At 58.7% G+C, this 25,583-nt stretch overlaps 1 protein-coding gene across 1 annotated transcript in view; it reads right to left on the bottom strand.

The window, feature by feature from the left end:
- The window catches only part of CFAP46 (cilia and flagella associated protein 46), a gene marked incomplete at its 5' end in the record, with an annotated part of 91,481 nt that overhangs the window by 39,152 nt on the left and 26,746 nt on the right, over positions 1 to 25,583 (bottom strand). The window contains 16 exons of the mRNA XM_080823705.1: positions 422 to 544; positions 1,380 to 1,585; positions 1,752 to 1,911; positions 4,351 to 4,534; positions 5,120 to 5,258; positions 6,357 to 6,441; positions 11,748 to 11,910; positions 12,280 to 12,411; positions 19,479 to 19,645; positions 19,894 to 20,001; positions 20,530 to 20,679; positions 20,986 to 21,151; positions 22,361 to 22,573; positions 23,709 to 23,842; positions 24,731 to 24,855; positions 25,322 to 25,452. Coding sequence (XP_080679831.1) covers positions 422 to 544; positions 1,380 to 1,585; positions 1,752 to 1,911; positions 4,351 to 4,534; positions 5,120 to 5,258; positions 6,357 to 6,441; positions 11,748 to 11,910; positions 12,280 to 12,411; positions 19,479 to 19,645; positions 19,894 to 20,001; positions 20,530 to 20,679; positions 20,986 to 21,151; positions 22,361 to 22,573; positions 23,709 to 23,842; positions 24,731 to 24,855; positions 25,322 to 25,452 — 2,386 coding nt within the window. The remainder of the gene's footprint in view (positions 1 to 421; positions 545 to 1,379; positions 1,586 to 1,751; positions 1,912 to 4,350; positions 4,535 to 5,119; positions 5,259 to 6,356; positions 6,442 to 11,747; positions 11,911 to 12,279; positions 12,412 to 19,478; positions 19,646 to 19,893; positions 20,002 to 20,529; positions 20,680 to 20,985; positions 21,152 to 22,360; positions 22,574 to 23,708; positions 23,843 to 24,730; positions 24,856 to 25,321; positions 25,453 to 25,583) is intronic.

Raw genomic sequence — 25,583 nt, 5'->3', positions numbered from 1 at the left:
CGCTCTGACATCACCTGCGAGAGCGCAAAGCGGACGCTGTTGGCCGTGCGCACGGCCAGAGTCTTCCCGGGGAGCCCAGCGCCTGCCACCCCGGGCTCGGAGGACATGGTGCCGGAGCCCGGGGGGAGGCCCGCTCTGCACGGCCGCCCCGGGATGCCGGCGCGTTCCCCTCTGCTCCAGAGAGCCGGCCTCCCACCCACACGCCTGCGACCAGAGAGAAGACGCGTGTCCAGGGTCACCCTCCTAACAGCCCGGGGGTGTCCGCCACTTTACGGAAGAGGACACTGAGGGGCAGGGGCTCCATCAGGCCCCACAGTCTGGGTGCGTCCAGGCCCAGCCACGTGGACCCAGTCTGTGGCCCTGGCCTTCCGCTGTTGGGGGGGCCCAGACACGGTCCCGCACTCGAATGTGCACACGGTACCTGCTTGGGGTCTCGGTCCCTCTTCTTCTCCTTCTCTTTTTTAGGCGATAACAAATGTGAGCTGACCGCTGCTTCTAGAACTTTACTTTCTGAAATTGCTTTTCCTGCTGTTAATAAAGACACCTGCGGAAAATGAAATCCGGATTCGCAGCGTTGAGAGCCGCCGCGCACACACGCCTGTACCTGCTCAGATCTGAGGGGCGGCTAGTGGTCCTACGGCTCTGAGGGGCAACCTGGTGTCTACTCGGGCACCAGGGCCACACCAGTGAGCCTGCCCCAAGCACAGGGGACTGTAGTGTCCCTCAGTGGGTGGGACACTGCAGTCTCCAGGATGCTGGACCAGCGGGGACACAGAGCTGACCTCCAAGGTCACCTCCAGGAAGTGAGTTAATGTCTCTAATTAAGAACACGTAGAAATTTCAGCTGTTCTCCTGAAAGAAGTGTTAAAGAATCCTTGTTTCGTGGATGGTGGGAGAGCGGGCTGGGGCATCTTGAAGACCAAGGATGCCTTCCCAGTCTGTCTCATTCTTCCCACTGCCAAGGGGTGACAGTCCCACTGTCCCCCAGGCACATTGCTGGGAGGTTCAGGGGCACTGCCCTCAAATGTCCTCGAGAACCAGAGGCGCCAAGAGCTGCCCTGGGAGGGCCCTGTAAAGAGATGGTGGGGACGGGGGATGCACAGAAGAGGGTTCTGGAAGCTGAATGCCAGGGTGCCGAGGGGCAGGCAGAGGCAGGCATGGGCTGGCTGTCCCCTCCACACACCGTGGCCCTGGGGCACTTCGTGGTGGACGGGCCCGGGTGGTGGTGTGTCTCAGAGAAGAGTGTCCCCGGCCACTGCAGTGGGGGGAGGGCTGTAGTCTGAGGGCTGCACCGGCCGGCGAGGCCCGTGGGCTGCAGGGGGAGGTGTCGGCTCCTGCCAGGAGCTGGGGACAGGGCAGCGAGCAGCCTGGGGCCTCACCTGCCAGATGCGCCTGAGGCACACGTAGGCCAGGAGGCAATAGTCCTCGTAGTCAGCGGCGCTCGGGGACACCATCAGCGCCAGCAGGGTGTAGGCCCGAGCCAGCGCCTCCAGCTGTCTCACGTTCCGGAGCTTCTCCACGGGGACTGTCCCCATGTCCTTGGACACCGTGCTTTCTGGGGCTTCCTGAGTGGATAGTAGCTCCTCTGCAACACAGGGGTGCCCCAGCCGTGAGCTGTCCTGACCGGGTCCTTCTAGAAGGCATCCCTGCCGTCAGGGGCCGGGCTGGCCTCAGGGATACTGTCCCAGCGGAGGCCGCGAGGACACGTCCACGCCGGGCCGGTCCCGACTCAGAGCAGACCGCACCCTCACCTGCCCCCTCAGGCATGTCCCTGGCCGGGGTGATCAGCATCAGGATGTCCACGGCCCATTTCAGGTGGAAAGTCACGTCTTCCATGGGAAACTGCTTGTGGTACAGCCACTCGCTGAGCTCCAGGATGTACTCAACCTTCTGCCACTCGTTCTCTGGCTTCTTTGGGACGAAGCAAAAAAGGGCAGAAGAGACACGCTTACTTGCATGCGCTCACTTACTTACTTACTTACTTAGACGCGCTTACTACGCAGCATCCCGAACGCTGAGACGGACGGCGTCCGTTGCTTCCTTTTCTGGAAGCCAGTGGTGGGCCCTCACCCCGCCTCCACGTGGCAGGACCCACTAGCGGGACATCTGCCGCCCACATCTCGTTAGAATCTTTCTGTCGCTCATAGTTTTGTCCCAAGACCAAAGCTGGCACAGTCTCTCTGGGTCCTCCAGTCCCCGGCCTGTGCCCGCCTGCCCCTCCCGGCCCCCCGGCCTCCTCAGTCGGGCTGTCTTCGGTCCGTGCGCAGCTTTGTTTCCTCAGACGGGCCAGACGGGCCTTCAAACGTGTATGGGAGGCTCTGGGGGGTTCTGCGGTTCAGCAGCGCTCCAGGGTCAGGGAAGACGCTGCTCCGTCCAGCCGGCATCCCCAGAGCCCGGCCCGCGCGCAGACGAGGTCACGCACCAGGGCACGCGGCAGTGGAGCTGCTCCCCGCCCTCCCAGAGCAGAGCCAGCCCGGCCGATGGCCCCTCTGCCTCCCGCCTGCTGCGCCCCACGCCTGACCCCCAGCGAGTGGAGGGGAGGCCTCCGTCTGTGGGGCGGGAAAGGCAGGAAGGAGGAGGGGGGCGCCGAGGAGCAGGAGTCTGACTTCGGGTGTTGGGCTGACGCATCGCATCTTGGAAGGGGCGCGGGCAGTGGGGCCTGCGAGGCGAGGGGAGACGGGTCCAAGCCAGACACTAAGCTGGGAGGCGACTCCGGGGGGAGGGGGCGTTCAGCCCAGGAGCCTGGCTGAGATCATCAGGGAGGAAGGCTTGTGGATGGAGGGGAGCCGAGCCCTGAGCTCCCGCCCTCGTCTCAGTAAGTGGTGGGGGAGGGAGGCTGAAAAAAAAACAACACACGGAAGGAGAGAAAATATTTACAAATCTTTTATCTGATAAGGGGTCGTGCCCAGGATGCACGAGGAAGTCCCACAGCTCAACAATAAAAAGATAACCAAATTAAAAATTGGGCAAAGCATCAGAATAGGCATTTTTCAAAAAAAGATAGACAAATGGCCAATACATGTATGAAAATACATGCATCAATCACCTGGGAAACGCAATGAGATAGCGCCGTCACCGCCGGGATGCTAGAACCAGGCGGCCAGGTGACAGTGTCACCCGGGCGTGGAGAGACCGGAGCCCCCACCCAGCTGGTGGGAAAGCAGTCCTGGAAGGTTAGGTGGGGAGACCCCGTGGGGCTCCGCAGTTACGCTGCTCGTAACTGCCCAAGAGAAACGGGACCGTGTGTCCACACGGAAATAGCCCCCCACGGAAAGAACACAAACACCCGTCTGGTGGGAGACCAGCAGCCCCGAGCAGGCGGAAGCCCGCACACGGCCTCACACATGAGGTCTGGACACCTTACACTACGTGGAAGAAGCCGGTCACGGGGGACACACCTTGTGCGACTGCACTTGCGTGGCATGTCCAGACAGAAAAACCCTTATGGACAGAGAGTGGACTGGTGGCTCACTGGGGCTGGCGGTGGGAAGGACAGCGAGAACAGACCTACGGGGTTTCTGGGTGGTGATGAACTACTGTACCGTTGACTGTGGTGATGGCTGTGTGACCTTGTGAATTTACCAAAAACATCTCGTACCCCTGAGAACCAGGGAGCAAGGGTGGCGGGGACTTGGGGTCAGTGGGGATGGAGAGCCTTTGCAAGAAGCCTGGTGCCTTTCTCTGAAGCAGTGGGGGCCATGCTGCCTGGCCCCAGTGAACCTGACGGGCACCTCGGTCTTCACCGACCACTCAGCATTGACCGCACACAGCAGTGTCCTGACCCGTCTCAGTTAACTCCTTCCCGAAAGACGCCCCACCCCTGGGACCCTGGCTCAGTGGAGAGCCCTCCCAGCAGGACGTGCTCCACGAAAGAGACACTAGAGATGCTCTCTGGAACGGGTATTTGGGGCCGGGGAGCGTCTTCAGGACAACCTCAGTCCCCCACTGCCAGGGCTCCCTTGTCCTTCCCTGAGTCCCACCTGCTCTGCACCGGGCACCTCCCCTCCCCCGATTCTGCCCCCCGTGTCCCTCCCAGTCTGCTCCAATCTTGTTGGGGTGGGGAGTCTCAGAAGGCTGCAGAGCCCTGCTCCCTCCGCAGCCCAGTCCAGCCTCAGGCGTCCCCTCCTCGGGTGGACTTCCCTGCAGAACAGGACACCCCGCCTGCAGGTGCGTCCCTCCACGCTGGGGAGGTGCGACAGAAGAGAGCCGTCTGTCAAGCGCCCTTGACTCATCAGAAGGGCACATGCCCTCCCTTGGGTCCTCTGCTGGGCGAGGAGGGGCTCAGCCTCCCTCCACGGCACGTCTCTACCCCAGAAGCTGAGTCACAAGCACCCGAAGCCCCGGCCAGACCTGCAGGGCCCGGATGGCGTTGTGGTAGCAGACCAGCTGCCCGGACGCGCTCCTCGAGTTCAAGGCCAGACGGTGCCACAGGTGTGCCAGGTAATCTTCCCTCTCGTCCTTGAACTTCTGGATTTCCATTGTGAAATTCTGGCCGAGTTTGGCTTTCACAATGACCATATGTTTAAAAATCAAGCTTAAAAAAAGCAGAAGAGAGAATTAGTGCTTAAGGGAAAACAATTAAATATAGACGATGCATCTAAAACTGAGGAATTTGTGTCCCTTTTCCAAATAGTGACAAAGACAGGTGTGTGCGATTGTGCTCCTTGCGTTGAATCCCCTCCGGGTGGGGAAAGAGAGCGGGTGCGGGAAGGCGGTGGAGCCCGAACCGGGGAGGGAGGCTGGGGGGGGGGGTGTCCTGGGGGGAGGGGAGGGGAGACAACGGAGGAGGGGAGGGGTGGGGAGGGGCGGGAGGGGGAGGGGCGGGGGCGGGGCGGGGAGGGAGGGGAGGGGGATGGAGGGGGCGGGGGAAGGGGAGGGGCGGGGAGGGAGGGATGGAGGGAGGGAGGGGGCGGGGCGGGGAGGGAGGGGGGGGCGGGGAGGGAGGGGGCGGGGCGGGGAGGGAGGGGGCGGGGCGGGGAGGGAGGGGGCGGGGCGGGGAGGGAGGGGGCGGGGCGGGGAGGGAGGGGCCGGAGGGAGGGAGGGAGGGGCCGGAGGGAGGGAAGGAGGGGCCGGAGGGAGGAGGGGGGGCGGGGGCTGGGAGCCCGGGCCGAGCGCTCACAGGCGGTGCGCGGTCCGCGGCAGCACCTGCACGGCCTCGTCCAGCACCCGGAGGCCGCCCTCCCAGTCTCCGCGGTCCGCGTGGCAGTGGAAGAGCAGCCCGTAGAGCGCGGCGCGCAGCGTCAGGTCGTCCTCGGCACCTGCGGGGGCGGGGGGGGGGCCGGTGTGCGGGGGCGGGAGGGGCCGCGTGCGGGGGCGAGGCTGGGCTGCCCCGGGCCCCACCACCCAGGCCCAGTCGGCCTCGCCGGAGCTTCCTCGGCCCGCAGGTGCCTCCCGAGCGCCGCCCGCCCCCGCTGAGCCCCGGCTCTGCGCCCCCCGCCCCGGGTCCTGCGGGGGTCCCTCCTCTGCGGCTCAGCGGGGGTTAGAGCTCTGTCGGCATGGTGGACCCCGGAGCAGACGAAGGCCACGGCCGGGGACACTGCTGGCACCGGCACCCGCTGCGTGGGACCTGGGCGCCCCCGTGGGCTCTGCGCGGCCAGCGCGGGGCTCCCAGGGTGCGGGGTCCCTGCCGCCCACGCCCAGCAGCGGGACCGAGACCCTGGTCAGCCTCGGGGACTGGGCCGCAAGGGCTGCTCCTGCCCGTCGGTTCAGCCTGACCGGCGGGGGGTCCTGCCCCGAGCCCCGCGTCTCTTCCGTGGGTGCCGGGCGCGCTCCGCGCGGGAGGGACACTGTGGGAACTGTTGGGGCTCAGTGCTCCGAAGTCAGCGACACGTGGTCCTACTTTTCCTTCATTATTTTAAATCAAGTTTCTCTCTCCGACAGACCTGAAGTTCTGCGGGACCAGAGACCGTCCCCAGCATTTACGCTGCCCACCAGATACTGCCAGATGCAGGGATGATTATTTTTCTTAGCAGAATTAAACATGAATCCTTAAATATGGTTTTACGTCCTAGTTCAGTTTGTGTTTTGGTTTGGTTTTGCAAGACTACATCTCCGCCTTGTGCAAGACGGTGACCTGTCCACCAGGGATCCCGGGGGCTGGGTTCCACAGCGGCCACTAAGCTGAGCGAGCGCGCCCTGACCCCAGGGCGTCCGGGACAGGGCCCCTAGTTGGTGTCCTTGTGCACACCATGGGGGCTCCACGGGGTCGTTGCCCCATCACACCCCAAGTGACGGGCGACGCTCCCCGCGGTCTCCGTCCGGATTAAGCAGGCTTCACGCAAGGCTGCCGAAACTCACAGCGCGGAGCGCTTGCCGCGCCTCGTGCCTGTGGCCGCGTCCGTCTGGTGTCTACAAACCTGGGTGAGACTGACCTTCTGTCGTCCCTCCGCCGTGGGAGTCCGCCGTGGGCCACTGGTGAAGCAGCAGCACCTTCCCCTTTCCCTGCGGTGGAAACGAGGAGACATACAGGAGGTTGTGAGGTTCTCTCTCACCGTTTTGAGGTTTATTTGGCTCAGTACCTAATTACAGAAATTGCAACTAAATTTCTGAAATACTAAGTCATAAAAAGTGAAGTCACATTTCACCCGGGAGAAGAATCTCCCCGGTGCCCGTGAGAGCCCAGACACAGAGACCAGCCCCAACGTAGACAGCAGCTTTTCCAATGACATGAAGTGTCCAAGTCCATGTCAGAGATTGAAATCAATGGGATCAAAAGCACATGAGAAAAAGCTTATTAAGAAGGATGTTAAGAGTCTGACTGTTGGATTTTGGCTCAGTCCTGATGTGGGGTCCTGGGATCGAGCCCCATGGCGGGCTCCACGCGCATCAGGGAGTCGTCTTAGGGTTCCTCTGTGTCTCCCCCTGCTTGTGCGCTCTCTAAAACACAGATGACTTGTGGGAGATGCGAGCGCAGGGCTCAGAGGGAAGCTTGCAGCTGCAAATGCCTACATGGAAAAAGAAGAAAGATGTCACGTGAACAACCTGACTTTCCACCTGAAGGAACTAGAAAAAGAACAGATTAGACCCAAAGCCAGCAGAAGGCAGGTAGTAATAAAGTGATCAACAAAATAGAGGTTGGAAAAATGACAGAGAAAATCAATGACAAGATCAAGCAAATTGACAAACCTTGAGCAAGACTAGCAAGGAGAAAAAGAAGACAAAAATAACTAAAATCAGAAAGGGAGTTTCAACATCAACCCTGGAGAGATAAGAAGGGTCCTAGGAGAAGCCCGTGGGCTCACGCACACCAACCAATTACAAGACCGGAGGAAATGGGCAAATACCTCGAAACAGGCGCATTGCCCACAGCGACTCAACAGGAAATGGAAAATCTCAACGAATGCACCCAAGTAACAACTGAACCAATAATCAGAAACCACCCAATAAAGAAAAGTCCTGGACCCAATGGCTCGTGGCTGGATTCTACCAAATGTCTACACAACCGACAATAATCCCCCTCAACTTTTCAAACACTAAAGTGGAAGAAATACTTCCAAACTGATTCTGACACCATTACCTTGAGAGCAATCTAGACAAACACACAACAAGAAAAGTCATAGACCAATACCCATTAGGAATTTAGATGAGGGAAAAATCCTCCACAAAATTTAGCAAATCAAATCCATGACCACGTGGGGTTCGTCCCAGGAGTATGAGAGTGCTTCCATGTAACATCAGCCAATGTAATACATCACGTTAATAGAACGGAGGAGAAAAACTCCGCGATCATCTCAACTGATGGGGAAAGGCACGAGACAAAACCCAACTGCTTTTCATAAAGCCTCAGAAAGCTGGGAACACATGAAGGGTATTTATCAACCCCCCACGGCGACATTGTGCTCGGTGGTGAGCACCTGAATCTCCCCTCTAGGTCAGGAACGAGACGGAGATGCTTTCCCTGCTGCTGTTCAAAATTCTACTGGAAATTCCAGCCAGAGTAACAAGACACGAAAAAGAATAAAAGGTATCCCAAATGGAAAGAAGAGGTGAAGCTCTCTCCATTCACAGATGATATGATCCTATATATAGAAGAATCCCAAAAAGTTCCCAAGAAAATCGTTAGAGCTAATAAATCAATTCAGAAAACTTGCAGGACACAATATAACAGTCCGTGGTTTTTCTATATATCAGCAACTAACAATCCAGAAAGGAAACTGGGAATGTGCTGTGGACTTACGTGTGTCCCCCCCACCACCAAATTCATGTGTAGAAGTCTCCGTCCCCAGTGTGCTGCTATTTGGGGGGTAATTAGGATTAGATGAGGTCATGAGGGGAAGGGTCCTTCATGAGACCATAAGAGGAGACAGAAGAGATCTTGCTCTGTCCCCACATTGCCCCCAGAGGAGGACACAGATGGATGCAAGACAGAAGAGGGCCCTCCTCAGAACCGGGCCACGCTGGTTCCCTGGTCTCAGAATTCCGGACTCCAGAAGACCGTGACACAAACTTCTGTTGGGTTAGCCACCCAGGCATGCAGCACGTTCTTACAGCTGCCAGAGCTAAGACAGAGAGCAAATTCGTTTATACCAGCACCTGAAGGAATTAAATACTTCCAAAGAGGTAAAAGACGTATCTGCCGAACACGATGAAAACATCCCTGAATGAAATTAAGGAAGACCTATATGAATGGGAAAACATCCATGTTCATGGATAGAAAGGCTTAAAAATGTTCAACCGTACGTATTACCCAAAGTGATCTAAAGATTCAACACACCTGCCTCAAAATTCCAACACCGTTTTTAGAAGAAATGGCAAAGCCAATCCTCAAATTCATGTGAATTGCAAGGAGGCCCCAAGGAGTCACAACAACCTCAAAGACTAATAAACTTGCAAGGCTCCTAGTTCCTGACTCCGAAATTTGTCACAAAGCTACAGTCGTCAGATCAGCGTGGCCCTGGCATTACGACAGACATACAGGCCAGTGGGATACAAGAAAGACCCCAGAAGTAAACTCTTCCGTAAATGGTGAAGTGAGTTTTGACGAGGACGCCAAGATCATTCAATGGAAAAAGAACCACCTTTTCAGCAACTAGTGCTGAGACACTGGATCTTCACACACGATGGAACAAAGCTGTCCCCCTGCTTTACAGCATGTACCAAAATTAACTCAAGTGGGGGGAAAAGCCCTGAACATAAGAGGTAAAGCTATAAAACTCTTAGAAGAAAACACTGAAAAAATTCTTCATGACATTGGATTTGACAATGGCTCTATGGATGTGACACCAAAACATAGGCAAAAAGAAAAAAAAAAATAGTTGAATTTCATCAAAATTAAGAACCTCTGTGCACTCTCTTGCTGTGTCTCTGTCAAATAAATAAATAAAAATCTTAAAAAAAAAAAAAAAAAAAAAGAACCTCTGTGCATCAAAAGATACCCCCAGGGGAGTGAAAAGGCATTCAAACAAATGGAAAAAAAAATCTGCAAATCTTATGTCTGATAAGGGATTAATATCCAGAATGTGCAGAGAACTCTTACAACTCAACAAAAAACAAACCAATTCAAAAATGGGCAAGGAACTTGAAAAGAGGTTTCCCAGAGAAAATATGCAGATAGCTAAAATCAGCACATGAGAAGATGCTCTATCCTTAGTCGTAAGAGAAATGCAAATCAAAACCACAATGAGCTAGAGGGGCCCTTGGGGGGCTCAGTCAGTTAAACATCTGACTTCGGTTCAGGTCATGATCTCAGGGTCCTGGGACTGAGCCCCGTGTTGGACTCCCTGCTCAGCGGGGAGCCTGCTTCTCCCTCTTCCTCTCCCTCTGACCCTCTCCCCACTTGTCTGCTTTCTCGCTCTCCCTCTCTCAAACAAATAAATAAAATCTTACAAAAAAAAAAAACCCCACACTACAATGAGGTACCACTTCATGCCTACTGGGGTGGATACAATTTTTTAAATGGGAATTAACAAGTGTTGACAAGGATGTGCAGACATCAGAACGCGCTGGTGGGAACGTACAATGGTGCCACTGCTTGGAAAACAGTTTTGCATTTCTTCCAAAGGTTGAACACAGAACTACCATATAACCCAGTAATTCCACTCCTAGCCGTGTCCCCAAAAGAACCGAGCTCAGGCACAGACACCTGCACACCCATGCTCGTGGCCGCACGTTCAAGCAGTGAAATGGCCGAAGCAGCCACGTCCCCCAGCAGACGGACGGATGAGCAGAACGGGGTCCAACCACAGAGCGGACTCTTTTTCAGTCCTAAGAAGGAAGGGAATTCTGACACCTGCTACAACATGGGTGAACCCGGAGGACGCTGTGCTGAGTGAGATAAGCCAGACCCAGCCGGACAGATCCCGTATGTGACCTAGCGTGGTCCCGTTCACGGAGACAGAATGCAGGGCGGCTGGCGAATGGGGAGGGGGGGCGTTTGTTGGGGCTGACGAAAAAGTTTCAGGTACAGACGCTGGTGATGGTCACACAACAGTCGAAATATAATTAAGGTCACTGAATTGTATACTTTCGAATGGTTAAAATCGGAAATAATTATATAATTTTACCACAATTTTAAAAAGCAAATTGGCAAAAACTGAACTTTAGGTTAAGTTTTATAAATGTCTAGACCTGGGCTTGGCAAACTTTTTCTGTAAAGTGCCAGACATGAGTCCTTGAGGCTTTGCGGGTCACAGGGCCTCTGTCACAGTGACTCCGTGCTGCGGTTGTAGCCAAGCCACAGACACCGTGTAATGATTAGGCATGGCTGTGTCCCCATAAAACTTTATTGACAAAAACAGGAGCCAGGCTAGATTCGGCTTGTGGGTGGTGGTTTGCCCACCCCTAGCTTAGACCACCAGAGGTCATAAGTTGTTAGTAAGAAAACAGGAAGCACCGACCAGTTTCTTCTCTGAGGCTATGATTTTTAATTTTCTCTGGCTTTTTCCCGAACAGCAGCCTCCCGGGCCAGGGACAGCCTTGGGAAGACCCAGCTCTGGAATCGGCCCAGAGGGCAGCTCCCCCATCTCGTCCCATCCCCGCCAAACCTCCCAGAGCCCGTCTGTCCGCTGGCCTCGGAGGCGTCACTGGGCCCTGACTGCGGGCTCAAGAAGCTCTGTCCATGGGCTCCTGCATGGTCTGAGCACAGACCTCTGTCTGCCGACGACTTCGACCTGCAGGCCTTCGTTTCGGAAGGATCCTGCAGGCTTAGGGTAGGAGTGTGGCTTCCCTGGCAGACGGGAAAGGTGTTGGAAGCCCTGTGGGGGCCGAGTCCTAGGGCCGGGAGTCTCCCGGATGGGCAGAGGACACACGTGGTCAGCAGGCGAGTGGGACAGTCCTCACTGACCTGCACACACCCTCTCAAGCTGGGTCTGGGCCCAGCTCTGCCAGCCTCAGGGGCTGGTGGACAGAGGGAGCCACACAGGGACAAGGCCTTTACCAAGACCGCCCGTGCTGGTGATGGGGTGGGCATGGGGTGGGCATGGGGTGGCGCCGGGCCAGGCCGGGACATTGGCTCTTCTGTGGCTTTCCTCAGCTGGCTGAGCCTCCTGTTCTGTCCCCACCTCCTCCATCCCTTCCTCTTTCCTGCTGGAGTTTTCTGGGTACGGGTGAGTGTTCTCTAGGGGAGGAGGGAGGGAGGGGTGGGGTTTTGCCCAGCTGGGATTTTGGAGATGCCCTTGTCCTCTGGGCCCCCCACTCTGCTGGCCTTCATGCTCCTGGTTTCAAGAGCTCCATGGGGTCTGCCCTTCCTCGGGATCTTGGCTCACCCTTTCTGGGAGAGGTCTGCCCCACCGTGGCCCCACACAGCGCACCTGCTTTTTCGCTTCTGTCTTGTTGATGATGCTGATGACCCTCTGTAGGATGTTCTTGGTTCTCCTCCTGTTGGCTGCGGAGGACAGGAACGGAAGCCAGGTGTTCCAGTAGTGCCTTGCGGCCACCATCACCAGGGCACTGCTCCCTGCAATGCCCCCAAACCTGAAAGGGAATTCCTGACATGGACAGGTGCAGACGGGGATGGACAATGCAGCAGCAACACGTGAGGCTCTGGATTTACAGGGGAGGAGGTGGGGCTGGGCGCCGTGGAATGGCCCTCGGTACGGGCGCCCCCCCCTCCGATGGCCACGCGGCCTGTGGTGACCTGCTCATGCCCAAGGGGGTGGGGTGGGGTAGGTGTCACCACAAAGGGTGAGTAGCCCTGGCCACGGGGCCACCAAGGGAGAGCCGGCCTCAGCGGCAGTCCCCACTGACCATCGTGCCCGTCAGTGTGTGGCACTGCAGTCGCCACTCATCGCCCACGCGCAGCGTGCACCCCACACCACCGGCCAGGAGCACGGCATGGCGTACTTGGCACTGTCTAAGAAGGCCTTGGCGGCCGCCAGGCGCAGCTGCTTTCTCCCCTTCAGGTTCTCCATGATGCTCCTGCCCTGGATGCAGGCTGTGGTGCTCAGCATCTCCGCCACCAGTTCCGTGTCGACCCTGGAGACAGAGAAGGGTCTCGAATGCAGGACGGCCTTCGGGGGAGACAGGTGCTCTGCAGGGAAGTGAACGAGCCCTGGGGGCATCCACAGGAACCTCATGAAAGTCCCTGAGCCACAGCTAACCAGCTGAATCCGGTCAACCCACGGGACCATGACACAGAATCACGAGCTGGCGTTGAAATGACTCGCTCATGTTTCTGTCGTGCAGCAGCAGTGAGTGAGCACTACAAGCCCGTCTGCTGGGACCTCCCCTTGGAGGATGGCCAAGCGCCACCCAGAGTCGTGGGGCCCATCCCGTGCGCCCCAGTGTGTCTGATCCCAGGGGCCGTCCACTGTGTGCTGAGAGCCCAGTCCTATACGGTTTCAACTCAAAGCGACGTCAAGAACGCTGTGTGACCCCTTCTTCCTCAGGGTTTCCTATCTTAGCCACACTGTGGGTTGTGCACATACAACACCACATACACTAAGAGGTCACCCCTGTCCAGTGCTGGAGGGGAGCGAATCCCTGAAACTCCACTTGGGGGCACTGGGTTTATTCCAAGAGAGAGACACCGGCTCCCGGGTTGACTCCCTCCATGGGCCACCTGAGTCTATTTTTGAAGAGTCTCTGAAAACAGCTTCTGGTCGGGCCTTACTGTATCTGGAGGGATAAACCCTGCACGTTTAACGGGCGTGCTGGTCCATTTACATTTAGTGGATACGTGGATGCGCTTGGGGTGGAATCTTCCACTTTGCTTTGCTGTCCTTTCGTCCCATATGTTGTTCTTTCCTCCACTTTTTGGGGTTAACTGAGTATTTTTAGCATTCCATTTTATCTCATCTATTGGATTTTAGTTATACTTTTTAATGATTTTTAGGGACTTGCTCTAGAGATTACAACATACATCCTTAACTAGTCACAGTCTATCTTGAATCACGGGTACGTCACAACTCCGAACAGTAACCTTCTGTGTACCTCATTCCTATCGTTTGCGTTATCGTGCTCGTGCATTTTACTTCTACATTTATTAATAATCCCACAATTCAATGTACTTTGGTTTTAAACAGGCAAGTGTCCTTTAAAGGGCCGGTGAACTGAAGGTGGGAGCCTTTCACGTCTGCCCACACACTCACCACCGCGGGTGCTCTCCGCGGCTTCTTGGACCAACTTTCCACCTGCTATCGTCTTCCTTTAGCCTGAAGAATTTCTTTTGGCATCTCTTCTAGGAATGGATTATTTTACCTTTAGTTTATCTTAAAACATCTTGATTTTGAGTTCATTTCCTTAAGGCTATTCTTGGACACGGAATTCTAGACTGCCAGGTTTGTCTTTTCCAGCACTTAAAGCGTTAGGCAGTCTGCATTGTTTCTGCAGAGAAGTCTGCAGTTTTGACCTTGCTTTCCTCTACGCAGTGCATCTGTTTGCCTTCTGACTCCTTTCTACTGGTTTCTCGTTACCTCTGGTCTGCAGCAGTCTGACTGCCGTGAACATGCTCTGGTTTTCTGAGTGTTGATCCTGTCCGGGGTCATTGAAAGTCTTGGATCTCTGGGTTGATGTTTTTAACTGAATTTGAGAAAATGTAAGTACGCATATTTCTGCCTCCCTTTCTTGCCTCTGTCCTGAGACTCCCATTATGTGTGTGTTAGGCCACTCGATTCTGCCCTGCATGCCGCTAAAGTGAAGTTCATTTCGCTTTTCTGTCTTTTCTCCCTGCGTTTCGGCTTCGATGCTGTGTTGCCGTCAGAGTTACCTGCCTCCTTCTCAGTGTTTGGACACTAAGCTCTCCCAGTAATGTCTGCAGAGACTGTATTTGTCAGTTCTAGAGTTTCCACTTAGTTCATAACATTTTTCATTTCTTTGTTGAAATTCCTCCCTTGTACACTAGTTTTTCCACTAAAAATACATTCTTATATTTATAATAGTTGTTTTAATTTAAGTTTTAAATCTGTTGTCTGCTAATTCCAAAATTTGTGTCATATCTGGGTGTGTTGACTGTTTCTAGTCAATTTTGTAAAGATCTATTTTTATTTCAGAGAGAGAAACTGTGGGCAAGAACAGGGGAGGGGGCAGAGAGAGACAGACGAGCAGGCTTCCCCCCGAGCAGGTAGCCCAATGTGGGGCTCGGTCCCGGACCCTGAAAACAGATGCTTAACCCCACTGAGCCACACAGGCACCTGTTTCTATTCTATTGACTGTGTTTTCTCCAGGTATGGAAGGACATTTTCTCATTTTCCCATGTGTCTAGTAATTGTTTATCTTATGTTGGACACTTAAGGGCTATATTGTTGAGAGGACACCGGTGAGAGTGTGGGTGGTGCTGCCTTCCTTGAGAGGAAGGCTGGGTTTTCTTCCGACAGGCAGTTAATCTAGTGCTGGTTCAGCTTAGCTTCTCAAGATCTGAGGGAGGCTTTTTAGGGCAAGTCTACAGTAGCCCTTGTAGCCCTATTTTTAAGGTGTGATCTCTGTGAATGCCTGGCAAGTTCAGTGAAGCCCCCCGACCCTTGTTGGTCAATTCCACCATCTCTCTTGATCTTAGACACCACAGGTCAGTGCCTGTGAGCACATGTGCTCCGTCCGGGAACCTCCTCTCTCACATCACACCCTGCGAATGCCTGCTGCCTGGGCAGCCCCCGCACGGATCTCTGTTTCACCCCAGTGTGTCTTCTGTCTGGGCTCCACTCCTCAGCGCTGGTGTTAGGACAGCCCTGCAACCCCACCTGGCAGGGAGTGAGCGTGAATGTGGAGCCCACTTTTGATGTTCCCTCCTGCAAAAATCTCTGCTTTGGACCATCTGTTGGCCAATGTACAAAAATGATTACTTCATGTATTTTGTTAAGCCTTACAGTTTTTTTTCCCCCCCCACAGAATAAGACTATAATATCTGTTACTATACCATGGCCAGAAATGGTAGAAAAGGGACTTTCAAATTTATATAAAGACCCAACATTGATGATTATGTTTAAAAAAATGCTGAACAAAGTAGAAATGTCCCAAATATTCTTAGACGACTTCCTTTTAATCTATTTTCTGTCTATTTTAGGGATCCACACGGAATTTCTCATTAATGTATATTCGTTTACATTGATAGTGTGAATGTGAAAATTATTCTAGTAATTGAACACTTGGAGGTGAAAATACGAGTTGATTAGCAACTGAAATTTTTCATTAAGAACTAAAAATTACACTTACTCTTTAATGTAAGTTATTATAAAATTACTGTGACCAATTCCACAGTTTCTTCAAGTAACTAGCAAAATGGAAAAATTAGCACAAAAATTTGAAATGTGTGTAATTAAAACGAATGAGCCACCTGCAGTGCACGCCGTATCGTGTGGCTGAGTGTGGCCACGGATCCTGCCCAGGCTCAGGGTCCAGTGCTCTGAGTGACCAGCGAGATCACTCCAAGTGCGGCACCTCTCACAGAACGAAGACGCTCCCGTCTCTCTCTCCAGCCGCCTGGCACCCAGTACCACGCCCAGACACGGCGAACACCCACGTGTGCTTGGACAAGGGGTCAGAAGCCCAGTCAAACCCAGCCGCGGGGTAGGCAAGTCCACGGGGTGCAGTGACACCGGTTACCACTAGAGGGCAGCGGCGTCCTACAAACGAGTTTTTGGAAGCTAATTTTTATCTCAGTATAAGATTTGTCATTTTAAGATAAAACTCAATTTAAGAATCAGTGATGCAGAATGGCAAAGCCAGGGCCCATGTCCTTCATCACCTGGCCGCGTCGTCCTGACCAGCCTTCAGCCAGCAGTGAGGGACGTCTGAGCCCCACGGCAGCAGGTCGCCCACACCACCTCCTATGACGCCTCCGCAGTGTCTCTTTTCAAAACAACTTCCGAATTTCTATCGAGGTGGCACCTGCACATGGCTGGGAAGAAGGGCCTCCCACCTGGCTCCCAGGGCTGCTCCCCGGAGGGAACGTCTGCCACATACTTAGCCCTGGCCGCCAGCAGGCACGTGCTGGTCTCCGGACCCCCGCCTCTCACGTGGCGCCCAGCGGACCGACGTCACACGTTACCTGTGGAGCCCTGACACCCACCCACGGAAGCTTAAGTCATCCAGACTCCCCTTTTGCCCGCCTTCCAACTTAGGAGTATCGTTGATTATGGCATGACTCTAATTCCCCTATGCATCGTCTTTGTACCTTAAAATGTTACACCAGCTCCAGGGTTCATGGACCCTGAGCCGGTGACCCCCGACCGCTCACCTTCTCAAGCAAGGACGTTACCACAGCCATTCTCCTCCCTTCTAGACACTCCCCTGCCCCGCTAAAGTGTATTGTCAGGACTTCTACTTTTGTACGGTCAGACCTGATAACCACAAAGAGGTTTCCTTTGTCAAAATGTTGGTCCTAAAACTAAAATATCAGTGAACACCATGATAACGCAAATGTTTTCCACCGAGGAGTCCAGCTGTGTTGACTCTGTGTCTTCTGGAGCTCCCGACTAGCTTTTCTCCATTGTATTATTTTCCTGTGGCGCAACACGTCGGTCCGCGTCTTCCCCGCCCTGACTCGCCGGGCCGCCTCCGTCCCGCTGTCCTTCACACAGGTGGCTCTCTCAGCTGCCGGCGCAGCTTGACAACTTTTCTGGGTTGAATCTATTATTTCCAACATCCCACATTTTTCTCCTTTTTTGGTTTATTCCCTTGTTTTTCTGGAGCATATCCTTCAAGGAACTTTCTAAAAACAGGTGTGTGGCACATGTATATTCTAGGTCTCTGCCCGTCTAAAACTGGCTTCCCATACCCAGACTTGACTGAAAGTTTGGATGAGTTAGAATTCTAGGTTCAAAATTATTTCCACCCAGAAAGCTCCACGTTTCCTCCACCTTCCAGTGATGGGTTCTCAGAAGGCTGCTGCCCTTCTGTCTCCTGTGACCTTGTTGGACACTGTCGGTGGTGACTCGGCGTGTCCCCAGGGTCCACACGCGAGGGTCTCTTCTCTGCGCCGTCGCTCGTGGGTGGCAGGGCCGTTCACCGCGTAGGCTGTCTGCCCCACGCAAACTTCTCTCTCAAGGGTACTCTGTGCTCCTGCTATGGCTCCGAAAGTTAAGCCCCCACGTGTCTTCCGGCTCCTGTCACATTTTCTGTACGCCTGTCCTTTTTCATGTATTTCCCATGACATCTCCTCACACTTCTTCCGCACCGAGTCTGCGCCCAGCGGAGCTCGGTCCTGTGCCGCTCCCACCCTTACCTCCGAGCACTGCATCTTTGCCGGAAGGGTTTTTCTCGACGTTCTCCTCGGATTGTGGTACGACTGTGCATCCCAGTAACTCTGCCTAGTTAAGCGTGTGGCTAAGATGCTGCTGGAGAGCTCTCGGGACAGGGCTTTGGCCCACCTGCTGCCGGATGGGCGCTCCTGGGGCTCCGCGCCCCGCAGGCAGCCAGGTGCTCCGTGGAGGCCACACGGGAGCCGGTGTGGGCGGAGTCTCCTTGCAGCCCTCAAGCCATATGGCCTGAGACCGCCCCTCGGTCCCCATGTGTCGACCCCGTCCCCACCCTGGCCGCCCCAGGAGCGAGCTTCCTGTGCCCCCGTGTGGTCAGAGCTCCTCTTCACCTTGGGTCTCCTGCCTCGACCCGCCCCTTCCCCACACCAGGCCTCTGCCTTCCCTTCTGAGGAGGGCGGGTCCTGGGGGCCCAGCCTGTCTCAACCCGGCCACCACGCTGTGGCCACCCCCAGGGAAGGGGTAGAACGGAAAGTCGGCGGCTGGAGTGCATGAGCCCGTCTTCTGTTCACGGGGCGGCGGGTTCTCAGAACGGGAGCTGCCCTCGCGATGTCTGATTCTGGGGGAAACTATGTGAACTAACCAGATACGAGGGTTCCTGGTCCCATTCAGCTGGTTTTCCCAGGACTTTCCAGAATCAGGCCTTGTTCCTTGGGCCCAGGCCCTTGGAGTCGCCTCATGGGAGGTGGGGGGGCCTCTCCTGCCCCCAGCTGCCCCGCATCCCGGGAAGTCCCGCCAGTCCCCCTGTGCGGCGCCCGTCTTGGGGACGCACACTCACAGGGACCACGGCTGGCTTCTTCTGAACTTTCCAGCGTGCTCCTGCTGACAGAGAGGGTGCTGTGCTCACGTCCGAGAGGCGGCGTCCAGTGGTCTCTGGGAGCGTGGGCTTGTAGAGCCAGACGCTGGGGCCCCATCCCAGCTCTGCGCCTGCCGGCACGGCCAGTGAATCGCCCTCAACCTGCCTCAGTTTCTCCCATCGACGTGGGAGCCGTGGTGCCTAGCAGAGAGCTGCTCCGGGGAGGGAATGAGGCAGCGCCGCAGGGCCCTCGGGTGCACCGTGCCGGCCCCCGCGCCGAGGCCCTGGCCGCGGGTTGGTGGCGGCGCGCAGACCTCGCTGGTGGCCTTCGCCTGTGGCCCCAAACGCGCATCAGGCGTGTCTGATGAGGGCTGTGGAGAGGCTGACGTATGGCAGACGCATCCCTGTCCCGGGGATTCGGCGTGTGGGACAGACCCCCCCCCCCAACAACGGCCAGTCGCGCTGCAGCAGCGGGCAGCCTGCGACGGGGACACGGTCCAAGCCTGGGGACGCATAGCTGTCAGGCACGGCTGGGGCCTGGCCTCGGACTGCCGGACCGGCTGCTTGGCCGCCATGAAGGTCTCCATGCCTTTGCGTCAGTGATTTCATCGTTTCCAGGAAAGAGCCTGAAAAGATCCTCAAGGAAACCCGTCCTCGCCTCAGAAACTTTCACCAGGGCAGCGGGCGTGAAGCAGCCTCGCGCTCACGGGGAGGGAAGGCCTCCGCTCGCCTGCGGCCTGGGGGAGCTGCGGCAGGCGTCAGGCGGGGACCGCTGTCAGCCTGTGGCCTACTCAGGGACCAAGTCAGAGCTCTGGGTCCGTCGGGAGCGGCAGATGACGGAGCCGGGAGCCCCTTCCTGCCTCTGTGCCCCTCACGTCGCAGCTGGTGAGGCTGGCGAGGGGTGGGTGTCTCGCTCGGTGACCCCCGCCGGCCGTGCTCCTCGGCCCCGCACACTGACGTGCGACACGGAGGCTCCACGGGACGCCCCCCTCCCCCACACCCAGCCTCCGGAAAATGAGCGTCACCGGGACAGCGAGTCGGGTCAGGAGGGCACTCACGGGTCGCACACCCGCAGGTGTCTGATGCCCATCTGGGTGGCCTTCTGCGAGCAGAGCATGGTGAGCTCGTGGTCGTGCGCCGCGTGGGCGAAGTGTGTCAGTCGCATCAGGGTCTGCAGCTCCACCAGCGGGTCGGACCAGCTGCACTCGGACGCCGTCCTCACCAGCTTCAGGGCGGAGAAGGCGCGTCCGTGAGCGCGGCTACGGTGCCCGGCGCCGAGCGCGGAGGAGGCACTCGGGGGAGCTCCCGCACGGGCCCAAACCGGGTGCCCCGCAGCCGGGTGCTGAGTGCTGTGGCAAGGACGGGGTCACTCCACGGGGCGCCAGTCTGTACCCTCAGGCAGGGCCCCCTGACCCTGGCTCCACGTTGGAGCCGCAGGTTCCAATGAGCGGCCTCGGGTCAGGGGACTCCTACCTGGGCCAGGGGGGGCACGGCGAAGTCCATGAGGCCCAGCCCGTTGCAGGAGTACATCTCCAGAGCGACGAGGACCCGCGTCACCGAGTTGATGTCCTCGTTGGGACTCTAGGGGAAGGAAGCATAAGCGTCTTCAGCCCAGGGGCGCCGGGGCACGCTGGGACACGGCAGCAGGGCGGCAACGACCAGAGCCACCGGAGGGTCCCTCCAAGATCCGTGTTCAGCCGCCAGCAGGTAGGAGGGCTGGGGGCTGGGCCGTGGCCCGGGTGCGGCTCCAATGGCCCACCAGCCCAGGGCCCGCGTCTGTGGGAGCAGAGGCTGCAGGTCCCCGCCCCTCCCCCAGCCTCAGGTCCACAGCTCGGGGGGCTCCCTCCGGCCTGGGTGCACCTCTAGGTAAGGCCACAGAACTAAGGAGAGGATGCTGTGGCCCACGGCAGTGACCTCCCTGGGGACAGACCTTCCCAGACGGCGGCGCTCCTCTACAGGATGAGGGAGCCCCCCCCCCACGCGCGCCACTGTCCTGTGGGGGAGATTTCAGCAGGAGGCTCCTACCCGACACGTCCGGGGGCGTGGGGACCAGCCTCTTCAAGCCCCCGGGCCCCCCCGACCCCGGCCCGCACCCCGCGGCCACGGCACCTGCTCGTCCAGGCCCAGCCGCGGCCCGACCTGCTGCTGCAGCAGCTGCTTGCCCTTGACCCAGGTGGCGACGAGCTGCTGCCGGGCGCTGGTGGGCACCACCTCCTCGGGCACAGACCCGTCGGTCAGGCTCAGGGCAAACTCGCAGACCTAAAGCGGACAGGTCCTTGCTCACGTGGCCCGGACGTGACAGGGAAGCCCTAGCCAAGACCCAAATGATGAAAAACAGGTGGACGGGGCTCCCGGTCAGGCCGCATCGGTGGCTGAAGCAGACACCAGTCCCGATGCTGGTGGCCCGACCCCCCTCCACCCGGGGGCCCGGAGCGTCCCCAGAACGTCTAGGGCTCTGACGCTTCCCACCCCTCCTTGCCCTGCGCCCTGCTTGCAGCTGCTCTGCCTTCTGTCACCTCTGCTACCGGGGTGCGGGTGCCCCAGCCTCGCATGGGCTGCTCCTACCTCCACGGCCGTCCTGACTTCAGAGCTGGCCACCGAGTCCAGTGGGGCGTGAAGCAGGTTGGAGCGCACGGGTCTTTTCGATTTTTCCGGCACTTGGGCTGGGATCCACTTAATGATCAAGCCTCGGGCCAGCGTGTTACAGAGCATCGCCAGCACGGTGGGGCGTCTGGAAAGCAACGTGCCAGCGGTGAGGGCGCGGCCGCTCACACAGAGGCACACGCGGGGCCTCAGGAAACACGGGCACCTCTGGAGTCCCGGCTCCCATCCCACGGCGACCAGACGACAGGCGCTCATGGCTCCAGCCCTAGGTCATGGGGCTGTTCTCAGACCTCCCAGGGGACACTGGCTATGACGAAGGCCACACTGGGGACACTTCAGTCCCCCACCGCAGGTGGCCTTCGCACTGAGAGGGCCCCCCCATGCCCGGTGGGCGGGCTCCTCAGGGCTGGGACGTCTGTCCATCCGGCCCTGTCGTGGCTCAGGTTAGACTTGTTGAAATGGCCTCCACGTGTCAAGAATCAGGGACTCAGCCTGCTGCTCCCCGTCCACAACAGCGATTTGCAGGAGAGCGGCCGAGAGGGGAGAGGTGGGTGTCCTCGGGGTCCCAGGGGGCGCGCGAGTCGGAGGGGCGTCCCGGGGCCTGCTGAGCAACTCTGGGTCTCAGGGTCCACTTTTGTTATTTGTCACTTACAAAAATCCACACACGCTGCCGCGTCCCGACCCACGGCAACGTCTCTACCTCAGCCTCCGGTGCGGAAGGCTGAAGTCTCACGGCTCCGACCAAAAGCCAAACCAACCACCAGAAGAGAGCTCGGAAGCGTCATCCCTGTCCGCAAACTTAGACCAGACCTGATGCTTTCCCGTGTCTCGTTTCAGCTCCTCGCTCACGTCCAGCCGCACAAGAAATCACAGGCACAGACCCTAACCCTCCCCGACCCTCTCCGAAACCAGCGCGAGACTCCTGGATGGGGCTGCTCTTTCCTTCCGTTCTCCCAGGGGACTCGGGTCTCAGCAAATGTTCCTTAGAATCCTTCAGTTTGGAAAACAGTGAGGCGGGCGGGATCCTGCACGGGGCCCCTGCGGGGGCAGGGGTGAGCCTCTGCCCCGGGAGCGCAGCTTGGAAACAGCCTGAGGTGGCTCGAGCAGCCCTCAGGTTTCCCCGCGTCCCCATCACCGCACAGGGCAGCCAAGGGCAGCCCCGCCGCTCACTGGAAGGACGGCACGGACCATGGGGGCGGGTCTCGGGGCACCCGCCCCCACAACAGACCCATGTGTGACCCCACAGTTGCCAGGCCCGAGTCGAAGTCTTGGGGCATCAGGAGGGAGACAGCCCTGGAGGTCAGGAGTGCACGAAGCATCCACGGGCCACACCTACCCGCTGTGGCCCGTGGCCTTGACAATGCTCAGGAGGTGGTCTAAGGTGTCCACGAGCTCCCTCTGCCTCCCGGCCACAATGAGGTGGTAGTTGTGGTTCAGGACGTAGACCACCGCGTTCTGCACGATCCAGCCCTCCTGGAGCTCTCGTCCGATCTCAGCGGACCGCAGCCAGCTGTTCATGGCGCTCTGCGACAGACCCTCGATCCAGGTCCTGCAGACGAGCGTACCCCGCTGAGCCCTTCCTCAGACAGGCGTCACAGACGCAAACACGACACCTGCCAACGGCCCAGCTCTCCGCGGCATCTGGGGTCACTAATGTGCCCCTGCCGGGGCTGCCTGCTGGAACTCGCCGTGTTCCCTCCCGGGGCACAGCCCTGGCCAGCATATCCCGTCCCCCAGCTGGACGTCCTCCCTCGGCGTTGAGTTCCCAAATCACACCCCCTACTCTGCCTCACCCGCAAACCGCCCTCCAGGCCACCCGCCGCCCCTCGCCCTCTGCGGGACGGCCCGTTCTCTTGGACCTGTGGTCCCAGTGCCTTAGGGTAAGGGGCCGAACGGCAAGTACCCTAGGCTCTGTGAGCCGTGGGAGTCTCCGTTGCCCATTTCTCTCTAGTTTACTTCACACACTTTTAATACGTCAAAACCCTCAGCACGCAGGCTGTACAGCGACATTCGTGGGTCAGGCGTGGCCCGGGCCGTGGCAGCAGGCTCCCATGGACGGGGCCCTGGGCTGTGCTCCGTGGGACACCCCGAGGACTGAGGCGAAGACACCCGTCCACGTAACAAACACCAAGACAAACGTCCCGAGCGCTAAACGCGGGTGCCGGCCCCCACAGGACCCTGTTCGCTGCGTGGAACCCGCGGGGGAGAGGCTCACCCCCCCCCCAGTGAGGGAGAAGTGCCGCGGCTCCTGCGAGACGCGTGGATGCCCACTCGGTTCCACGTTCTCCTGCAGGAATGCTCAGCTGTAGACCAAACGTGACTAAAACCCACCACCGCTAAACCGCGAAGGCATGAGGGCTCACGTGGCACGTCTTCTGGGCTGTTGTACACAAAGCGCTCCTTCCCGTCCACGCGCACCATGACTGAGGCCCAGACGCCGTGGGCAGAGCTGACCACGGCTCCTCCCGTGAGCAGAGCCGCTCCCCTCCACACTCCTACCCGTCTCTGGTAACACACTAACTAGGAGGAGCCACGTGTGTCGCACGCGACACGAGCCACGGCCCTGGTCTGGGTGCAGACACCCCGAGTCTGGGCCCTGCCGCCCCCGGCCACCCAGCCCGTGCTCCGTGGCCAAGCTGTGCCCGCAGCTGCGGGGGTCGCCCGGGCCCCGTCGGGTCACCTACTGGTATGTGATCCACTGTGTGTTGTCCTCCGGGGACTCAATGGTGTAGCCGGCCGAGTGCTGGCTCAGGTCCTCCGGGGGGCGGGGACGGTTGTTCAGCTCCACACCCTCCGAGCGCAGCAAGTGCACCGTGGCCTGCGAAGGAAGCGTGCGGCGTGAGCGGTCACAGGCAGGGGCGCCGGGCACCAGGTGGGGACACACAGTCAGGCCTGAGGGGGCCAGACCCTGGGATGAACCCATGGTCTTCTACAGGGTCCTCCCCACCGCCCACCTGCCCCACGTCCCCCACACATACAGCATCTCAGGAAGAGGAGGCCCTGTTCTAGGACCACCGTCCCGGTCACACCATCCCTCGAACGTCACTTCTGAGCGTCTGCCCCCCAGTCACCCCACGAGTGTGCACAGACACTGGCGGCTGCTGAGGGCACCGGCAGGGGCGGAGGGGCCGCACGCAGGGGTGGGGTCGGGTCGCTCCTGCCCCCAGCGGCTGTCGGCTCCCCTGCACCGGGCTCTGCCCGTCATCACCGCGTCCCCAGCTCACGGCCCAGACTCACCCAGTGAGGGCTCTAGCCACGTCCCCCACTGACCCCAAGATGAACAGGCCAAGGTAGCCCCGAGAACGATGACGTTATGAGACGTCAGCAGGGACGCCGCCCCGGGAGGAGGGGCAGGTGGTACGGTGGAGACCGCTGTCCCGGGGCCCCGGCGCCAACCCTGGGGTCTGCCTGTGCCCACCGCGGGAGGCACCGGTGCACCCCAGAGGGGCCACCCCCCTCCGGCACCAGCAGAGGGAACGCGCACAGCTCACTCCGAGCGCCGTCGAGGGGACGCCCCGAGAGCCCAGCCGTGCCTCCGCGCCTGCAAAACCGCCGCGGATGCAGAAAGCGCTTCCACGGAAAGACGTGATTGACACAAGATCGTGGCCCACCTGTGAACCCGGGGAGGCGCCCCTCCTCTGCACGGCGCTAGGGGAGCCGAGGGGGGGGTTGAGTGCGCAGCCCGAGCCGCGGGGCAGGGACGCACCTCCGCGCTGATGAAGCCCACTTCCGCAAACTGGCGCACCAGGCTGGGGCTCGCCTGTCTCTGCAGGGTGACCTCCGACGGGCCCCAGGCGCCCTGGGCCGGGCTGCCTCCACCCTTCTTCTTTCCTGAGGGAGAGCGCGACGCTCGACTTTACTAGCAACAACGTACAGGGATTCCCGGCCGGGAAGGGGCCGGAGGAAACCCCCAGCGGGAGGGGCTCCCCTGGGGAGGTGGTAAGGCCGCCCCCCCCCCCACAACATGTTCCTGGTTTGGCTCCTGCAGTCTCGCCTCTCGAGAAGCCCCGCCCCCCAAGCCTGCGGCACCCACGTCCCCGACCACGCGGGACCCCTGGCACGTCCCTGTGTCCTAAGTGTCCCCTAGACCAGAACTGCTGCAGGGAGCTGCCCCCACACTGCTGAGAAGCCCACGGGCCCACGCTCGGCCCGACCTGCATGTCGCCCCTGCCCTCCGGCCCGAGGGTCCCCGTGAGCTGGGTTCCCGGCCTCTGGCGGGAGCCCGCCCCCCCCAGCACCGTGCTGCCAGCCCCTGCCCAGCCACTGCCCGCGGCTCCGAGGCACCGGGCCCGGGTACCTTTCTTCGGCCGCGCCGGCTTCTTCACCTTGACGTTGTCATACAGGAGGCAGAAGCGGCTCGCCGCCCGGCAGACGTCCCACACGCCTTGCTTCCGGGCCACTTTGGCGAGCTCCGCCCAGATCTGGATTCTGCTCACCAGATGGGAGGAGGGTGGACACGTGAGCAGTGGGCGACATTAGGAATCCCCCAGCGCGGGGGGTGCCCAGTGGATCCGCAGCGGGGTGGCAGGCGCCCCACGTGCTTCCCTCAGAACCTTCTG

Source organism: Martes martes (assembly GCF_963455335.1).
Source record: "Martes martes genome assembly, chromosome: 14".
Lineage (NCBI taxonomy): Eukaryota > Metazoa > Chordata > Mammalia > Carnivora > Mustelidae > Martes > Martes martes.
The sequence above is the reverse complement of the archived record's forward strand: the minus strand, read 5'-3'. Positions and strand labels throughout refer to the sequence as shown.